Source organism: Convolutriloba macropyga, chromosome 13, assembly GCF_964194025.1.
Source record: "Convolutriloba macropyga chromosome 13, txConMacr16.3, whole genome shotgun sequence".
Taxonomy (NCBI): domain Eukaryota; kingdom Metazoa; phylum Xenacoelomorpha; order Acoela; family Convolutidae; genus Convolutriloba; species Convolutriloba macropyga.
The window spans coordinates 30,453,904-30,462,170 of record NC_134480.1 but is presented as its reverse complement, the minus strand read 5'-3'; the positions used below and the strand labels follow the sequence as shown (position 1 = coordinate 30,462,170).

Here is an 8,267-nt window from a genome sequence, read left to right as displayed (position 1 = left end):
GCTACTTGACATAAATCATATTCGCAGATTGGAACCAGCGGAAATCGCCATATAAGTCACCTTGAATTTAAAAATTACGTACAATATTTAGTTTCAAAATCAGCTATCGAATTTTAACTCACATTCGTGCCTGATTTCTGGTGAAAAACAAATAGTTTATAGGAAGTCTAAAATCAAATGCAGCAAGACTGCCTTAAAACACGGCCCCTTGGGAAAAAAACTTTAATTCCTATCCCAGCGTTGAAAACCAAATTCAGACCTTCAACACTACTCACGACATAGTACATGGAAGGAAAACAACAACAATTACGTAGCCTGCAAACCCACCAGTGGAAACGGAAATAGAAATTTCCTCACGACATTTGACTGGCGAAAAAATATGAGACATTACCAGGCCGAGGCAAATTCAGAGTACAAATGTAAAATGATTGACTATGTAGCCGCATCCTCTGCGGAATTCATCCGTGGAACTAAGTCGATGGAAAGTTTGTTTAGTTCATACATATTACTTAGCTTATGACACGAAGCAGGAAGAATTTCCTCAAAAAAAAAATCAGCATTTTGACTCGGATACATTTTTTCCACAAAAGAATCTTGGGAAGGCATTCAAACTAAATACATAAGCGTACGAAAAATTACCTGCGATCGATTTTTGTTTATGACCAGGAAAAATGTAAGGATGAAACTGTGGAACAATTTCATTTAGAGCAACGTGAACTTGCCGAACACTGCATTGTCAAACATTAGAATGTGATATAAAAACAGCATACAACACTCATTTACTCAGATATTGGCTAAATATAACTCCGGATCCTTAGAGAGTTTTCTGAAAAAAAATACTTTTTGCGGTCTTTCGCTAACGCCAATAATTATTTTCAAAACCGCATAAATTATTTTTTTCATAAAATACTATCTTCGTTTGCTAAAAAAAAAAATTGTCACGCAATATCTTAGAACAATTGCGCTTTCAACAGCCACGTACAGCTATGGCAAGGCCAGTTTGAGCATTATCATTATTTTGTAATGAAAAAAATTCCAGACTGAATTTTAGGTCCGTCTCTTTGTAAGGTTTTTTTCCATTTTATTCATACATAACATTTTGACCAAGAAGTATATGTTATTTTGCCTTCAACATTGTTTGCACAAAATTGAGAAACTTATCTGTGTTCACAATTGATGTGTGGCTTTTGACTTCGTCTCACTAATGACATGTAGAATTGGCTTCATAAGCAGTTCTAATTTAAACAATTAAGGATGTTTTAATTGAAGGCTTACGGTTGTAGTTTCTTACGGCTTCAAAAATTTGTTTTAAAAAAACGGTTTTTGAGATTTGCCACCGTAATTTTCATGGCATTCCTCTTTAAGAGAGGTCAAAAAGTTTTCAAGTGATTTAAAATGTAGTTTTAATATAAAATTTAGGGTTTTTGGCTTTGAAACTATGTTTTCATCAATATTTTATTTGTAATTTTTAAATTTTTGAGGTTCTCTTTTAATTTCTTGTCCGATCATCATATTAATGGCACTTCATTGGAAAATTGCGTAGCAGTTTAAGGTGTGAAAATAAATCACAATTAATTATATTGAATATTGCAATGAATATTTTTTGATCTTATAGGCTTCGACAGCGTCTCCTTGCATAATTGAAGTGAAATGACCCTTTTATTTTTGTTTAAAAATGTTCTTCTTGTCGTTGTATGAGATTTACGACATTCACAGATCTCAATGGTTTTGTTAGAGGGTATCCTTGAAGCCATTGAATGATTTCAAATGACGGATAATTGCTTTCATGACTTTGAATTTAATGATTTCGAATACTGGAAACGTATTTCCTAACTTTGCACTTTTTATTTTTTGTCTACTTTTTAATTTTTTTCAATAAAGACAAGTCCCTTATCCTTTATGCTTAATTTCACGTGGTTTGGTTTAGTTTATTTCTTATCTGATGCTGATTGGACTTTTTCATAACATTTTTTCAAAAAAAATGGTTGGCATGGAGTTTTGGTCTTTAGTAATGCTAAAGTTCAATCAATTGTAGTAAACATCTAATTCTCATAGTTATTTGCTTTTGCATAAGCAATCAGGAAAAAAAGGTTGAATAATTTCTCTTTTAAACCTATTTGCACCGAGTTGCCGTTTTTTATAAAAGTTAATGAACTTCTTTTGGAAATAGTAACTCAACACGCATTATGCATTTTTGGAAATTATTTTCGCTTTTGCTAAGCTCTTAATGTTTTTCATTATCAGTTACCTATTATCATTATGTTCGAGCTTACACAATCGATCATCAGTTTGATTAACAGAAGCAGCTGCAAAATTTTAGAGTATGCATAAAAAATTCCAAAGCGCTAATCGATATGGTTAATTTTCATAAGGCAAACCAGTACTTTTACCAGTGCATAAATAACAAAAAAGCTGGCGAATTATTCATATATTACTGAAAACAATAATCAAAAATACACTGCTTATAAAGATGATTCTAACCACTCTTTTCTAAAATTGCTGATTGATTCGAACTAGCGTTCAGCTTTCGGCTTTTGTTCTTTTTGCTGTCAAGTTATGTTAAATGATAAAATATTTTTGGTGCGTGATAAACATCTGCAAAGTAATTACAAACTTTTAATTTTCGAGGGCGCTGTTTAAACTTAGCTGGACTACTTTAAAATCGCATCATTCGAAGGCACTCTGCTTTATTTTGGCTTGCCATTTTGTTATCAAAAAATCTAAAGGTCGGCAAGGTTCAGAGCAGAAAATTTACAGATTTTGGTGAATATTAGTAATCAACTATACATACCGAAACTATAAGAAACTTAAATTTAAGTAAATTTCTGACACTGAGGGTCTGGAATTTTGAAATTTGTTTCTTTTCTATTTTTTATTCTTTAATCTGTGGTGCGTTTTTCTCCGATTGATACCCGGTTGGAAGTACCAAAAAGTTCTGTTGGTCAAAAATTTCTGGAATTATCGGCAAATTTGAAATATCTCCGACTTCAGAATTGTCTACGACTGGCGGTGCGTTTGCCTCAAATCAATACTGAAGTTAAATAATTTCATTGTGAATAAAAATTAATTATGAATGAGATACGAACTATCTTGAGCAAATGTATCCGAACACAGAGGCTGAACCAGGATACGATATTGGAAACAGAACTGAACAGATGTTTGTCAACATTCGACCTTATAATGCTTGGCATCAGTAATACCGTAGGCGGTGGAATCTATGTCGTGGCAGGAGCAATCGCCAATCGTGTTACTGGACCCGCAATATTCCTTTCCTTCTTAGGAACTGTTTCCTTTTCCCCGTGAGCCAAAATTGTTAATCTGTTCACGGCTTGTATAGCATATTAAGAGGTGGCAGTGGTTATAGCAATCTATGTACAAAATCAAAAATTCTATTATACTTTCCAGACTCTACAGAAAAGCCAACATTTATTTAATTTGGAGATTTTAGGTTTTCAAATTCGGACAATATTTGGAAAATACCTTTTCAGCGGTTCTCACCGCACTTCTCGCATGTGTTTTGATTAAAAAAACTTCAACCTGGGAAAGTGGAAAAAATCCTGTTAATGCGGTTTTACCTCTCCAAAAGGAAACAGTTTCCCCTTTTAGTAGCCGCATTTGCTCATTTGTTAACCGCTTTATGCTTTGCGGAACTGGGATGTCAAATGCCGAAAGCAGGGTCACGGTATGTGTATGTCTATGCCACTTTAGGTGAATTAGCAGCTTTTATCGTTGGATGGACCACAATATTTACTAGGACGTTCGACACCTGTGTCGCGTGTCGAGGAATTGTTAGTTACGTGAACGAAGTGGCAGACAACGCTTTTGACAAGATATCGCCAAACTTGTTTGTGGAACATAACTGGGATCTATACTCATCAGTGTCGGTAGTCTGTGTAACCATTGCAGCTTGTTTTGGTGAGTGTTTTGGACAGAAAGCTTTTATTAGGACACAGCGCCCCTACCAAATAAACTGAAACAGTTCGTCCAATTTACCGCCTGAAATCCATTGAATTCTACTATTAGAAAATAGATTATAGTAGTTTATAAAAAACAGGCTTTTTAAGGAACATTATCTGAATCTACATAGTATATTTCAGATAAAAGCTATTGGTTATTATGACTTTTAAAATTATTTGGTTTCAAAAAGTGCAATGGAATTTTAAAAATTGTCTTTTTTCTTTTTGTCGAATTTGTAAGTTGTCTTATTAAAAACAGTTCTCATCTGCTTTGTGGTTACGGCTCAGTGAATTTATCTAGTACAGTTTTTTTTACAATTCAATGAATTTTTACAATTCACAGAATTTGAATTGTATTGGGGCGCTGTCTTTTAACGACTCGAAGAGGAGTATTGGAGAAGTCCTTTTTTAAATCAATTTTACTGGAGTGATTTTTGAAGCGGGAAATGCAACTCGTGAAAAAATTTGAAAAATTGGAGTGATTTTGGTGCTGAATAAAAGTGAAGAGCGGCGCGAAAAGAGAGTTGTTTTTGTTCATGCCGCTGTTTGTGAGAGAGCGAGAAATTGATGTGTGAAAAAATTTTCTTCAAGCGAGAGATTGTTTTTTGTTCACGAGCGGCTTTTAAAAGCAGTTTTTTGCAACTTTTGATGTTTATGAGGTTTGATTATGATATTGTATTAGTTTCAAGCTTGTTTTGATAGGAATTGAAGGTTTCAAGTAGTTAATTTGTTTTTAAATGCTAATTTGGAGGTTTTTGATCAGTTTTTCTGATTTTTAGACGAAATTTAATGATTTTTTAATTGTTTTTTTTTGTTTTACTGCTTTAAGTGGTATTTGAATAGAAGCTTGTTACTTAAGGAATATTCAGATACCAATTGACTAAAGTTTTCTTGGTATAAATCGTTTTTTTCTTAGAAAAATTGTCAGAAAAATTGAGAAATTTTAAACAATTTTCCCTATTATTTTTGCGGTTTTTCTTTTTTCTTTAAATCTTAGACAAGTTTCTTAGCCTATTATTACTTGCCCATTGTTCTGCGAGTTTTTTTTGCTCTAATTGCAAAGGAACTTTACTTGGCCTTATAATACCCTGTACTATTAAAAAAACTATGTAAGTTTTTCTAGTTTTTTTTGTTCAATTTGTTTTTGAATGCCGTTTTTTTCTTCCTTAAATTTTTTATGACTTGTGTGGAGGTTCAGGGATCACAATAGTTGTTCTAGTTGTTTAGTCATAAGTATGGGCAATTTTCTCCTTCGAGTCGTTTCCGGAAATCTTCCGGCTATGTTTTTTAAGATCTGTTCACACATTTTCATGTTTTTTGAAGTCAAATTGGAGTAGTGATTTTGGTCACGCCGAAACAGGAAGTGGAGCGAAAAAGCGATTGGTTTTGCGGCGTGACATTTTTTTGCTCTAACTTTGAAGTAGAGTAAGAAAACGGTGTTTGAACAAAAATTCGCTTTCTCGCTAAAGGTTTTTTGTTCACATCCGGCAATTTCACTTTGATTTTTACAGTATTTTTCGATTTTTTGGATCAAACTCTTTTTCTAAATGGTTCTCCCAATCAATTCATAGTTCGTTCTGGGATTATTTTTTTGTTTAAACCAAATGTCCCTTTCTCGTTAGTGGTTTTTGTTCACATATAGGAGTTTCACTTTGATTTTTACTGCTTTTTTGTCCGATTTTTCTATCTGATTTTTTCTAAATGGTGCTCCCAATTCACTTATAGTCCATTCTACGTCTAGCTTTTTTGTTTAGTCAACGAAAATTCTTTGAATTGTACTTCAGGACTTGTCCTGCTATGCTTTTTGTTTCTTGTTTCACTTGTCTTGTAATCTCATCAGCCCTCCATTGCGTCATGGCATTAATTAATTCATTTAGTAGTTCGAGTTTGTTACGACTACTCTGACTCAAACACCATTTATTTATGAAGATTATGCGATTTTTTGAATGTTTCTTCTCTCTTCTCCGTTTGGTAGACAAGTAGGGATGTGGGTGATCTGTGTCGGTTTAGTACGCGAGAACGCACATTACCGATTGTTAGGACATTATGTGCAAACGCAACTTTTTGATGGTCTCTTCTGGAGTTGGCTAAAATAACAAGTTGGCTAAAATAACATAATTTCCTAAATTTATCAAATTAAAAATTGTGAGGAGCATAACTTGGTCAAGATGTACGCCAATGACCATTTAAACTTCACAGGTGTGCCTTTTCATTGTCGCACGTTGAGATCTTCAATCGGATGTTGCTGCAAATCTCTTTAATAACGAGCTATTGGCTAATCATGGCTGATCATTTTTTGCATGACTTGATGTTTAACACTCACCTCAACATGGGTATTGTTTTTGAATTATGATAGGAGGGCGAGAGAAGGGGGGAGGGGGGTTGATGAGATCTTATGATTATGAGACGATTTATTATCAAAAATGAAACTCTGGTCGTTTTTGTTCGCTCGATTTGGTTGCTATGGTTTTCGCAAAGTGAGATATTTCCGTCTTTTTTTGCTTAGGATTACGTTTCTTTGTTGATGATTTTTCGCAACTAAAAGTCACGGCATCCTAGACGTATAACATGTTTTTAACGGTGAAAGTTTTTTTTTTCACTTCTTTCGCCGCTCTCATCGCTAAAAACCGCAATTCTTAAAATCTTCCAGCTCAGATTTTCAGTTTGGTGGACACCTGGACCCAGGCATGCGCTGACATTTTAATTCTACTTTCAGGCATCAAAAAGTCAGCTTGGTTCAATACAGGTCTCGCTTTCGTCAACATTGGGACAATATTCTTTGTCATCATATGCGGATTCATATTGGCCGATTTCTCCAACTGGAACGAATTCCTACCATTTGGGGTTTCCTCGATTTTCAAAGGAGCAGCTAATGCCTATTTCGCCTTCTCAGGTTATAGTATGATAACAGTAGCTGCAGAAGAAGCAACAGAGCCGTCAAAATCAGTACCGATAGCCTTGATCGTTACCATAGTTTTTCTTACCATTACGTACAGTATGCTCACGGCCTTGATGACCCTAATGATTCCGTACACAGGAAAGAACTGTTTCCTTTGACCTCACCATGAAATTTGACCTCTAAGATCTACAATTTTTCGTTTATGGATCACTGCTAAGAAGTGAGAATGGCATATTTTGATTTTAATGGGTAATATAGCCGGCGCTAGTAGTATTATAAGACATTAAGGAAAGCAATTAAGGAAAGAGTATCTGGCATTTTAAGCCGACATATTAATTATGATTGAGTGTCTGCTCGTCGGCCAATTCGGCTAACCCATTGGCCGACGCTTAATTAATGCAAAGATCAAAGTTTGAAAACAACTGTTCGAAAAAGACTAATAGTCTCTGAAAAAAATGCTCAGACGTAGAAAGATGGAATTGATGGAATTGTTCTAGGATGCCGGACCGTTTGATTTTTAGTTATTGTCAAACCCCCCCCCCGCCACCTCCGGAATCTTTTGTTGTCTTTTTAGTTGGTGTCTGAACTAGGGTTTATTCAACCACACAAACATTAAGCAATACAAATTCAAGCATAACAAAATTTTTGTTCATATTGGGAAAGGGAAACAGATTCCATGAACAGATATATCCGATCATGCGGCTTTAGTCTCAATATTCGAGTTCCATGGATGGAATTGGGCGCACTATATAACAACGGTCGGGGTTATATGTGCTTTTCTGGGCATAATTTTAGGAGGGCTCCTGAGCATAGCTCGATCTTGCTACGCCATGGCTTACGACGATTTATTATTTGCTTGGCTTGGAAAAGTCAACAAAACTACTCAAATTCCTCTCGTTTCCACAATTTTGGGATCTATTTCTGTTATTTTGATTTCAACATTTTTATCTTTAGATCAAATAACACAAATGCTGGCGTTTGGAAATATTCTAGCTGACACTTCGGTAGCGGTTGTGTTAATTGTGCTCAGATATTCGGATCAAACGTGCCATTCTAAAGAAAAGGCAACTTTGGGCGAATCGCTAATGAATGGAGAAAAACAGCCATTGTTTGAGAAAAAGAGCACCGGCTGGAAAAACAAACAAACAGCTTTGTTAACTTTTTTCTTAATTTTATCATGTTGCTCGACCATATTCCTTGTCGTTTTTGAGTGCACACAGGCCATGTTTTATTTGATAGCTTTCCTTTTTATATGTTTACTGGCTTTTATTGTTTTATTTGCGTTTTGGCTCTCAAGTAAAAAAATTGACAGAAAAGACAAAAGTTCATTCCAAGTGCCATTCGTTCCATTAGTCCCAGGCGCTGCTATTCTCCTGAATTGTTGCATCATTTCTCAATTGGATTGGCCAGCG

The 8,267-nt window shown here is 34.9% G+C and overlaps 2 protein-coding genes across 2 annotated transcripts in view; one reads left to right on the top strand and one right to left on the bottom strand.

Annotated features, from left to right (window-relative positions):
- Positions 1-8,267, bottom strand: part of LOC142351580 (uncharacterized) — a 462,469-nt gene that overhangs the window by 107,747 nt on the left and 346,455 nt on the right. The gene's annotated exons all lie outside the window — the stretch shown is intronic.
- Positions 3,592-7,013, top strand: LOC142351690 (putative cationic amino acid transporter). The gene is made up of 2 exons (XM_075403830.1): positions 3,592-3,915; positions 6,673-7,013. The coding sequence occupies exons 1-2, from the start codon at positions 3,663-3,665 to the stop codon at positions 7,011-7,013; spliced, it is 594 nt and encodes a 197-aa protein (XP_075259945.1). The 5' UTR covers positions 3,592-3,662.

What these genes read in the sequence shown, in the direction of transcription:
- LOC142351690 (XM_075403830.1), top strand. Translation starts at nt 3,663, where the DNA reads ATGCCGAAAGCAGGGTCACGGTATGTGTATGTCTATGCCACTTTAGGT. An exon ending in AACCATTGCAGCTTGTTTTG is followed by an intron (nt 3,916 to 6,672) that starts GTGAGTGTTTTG and finishes TTCTACTTTCAG; the next exon opens with GCATCAAAAAGTCAGCTTGG.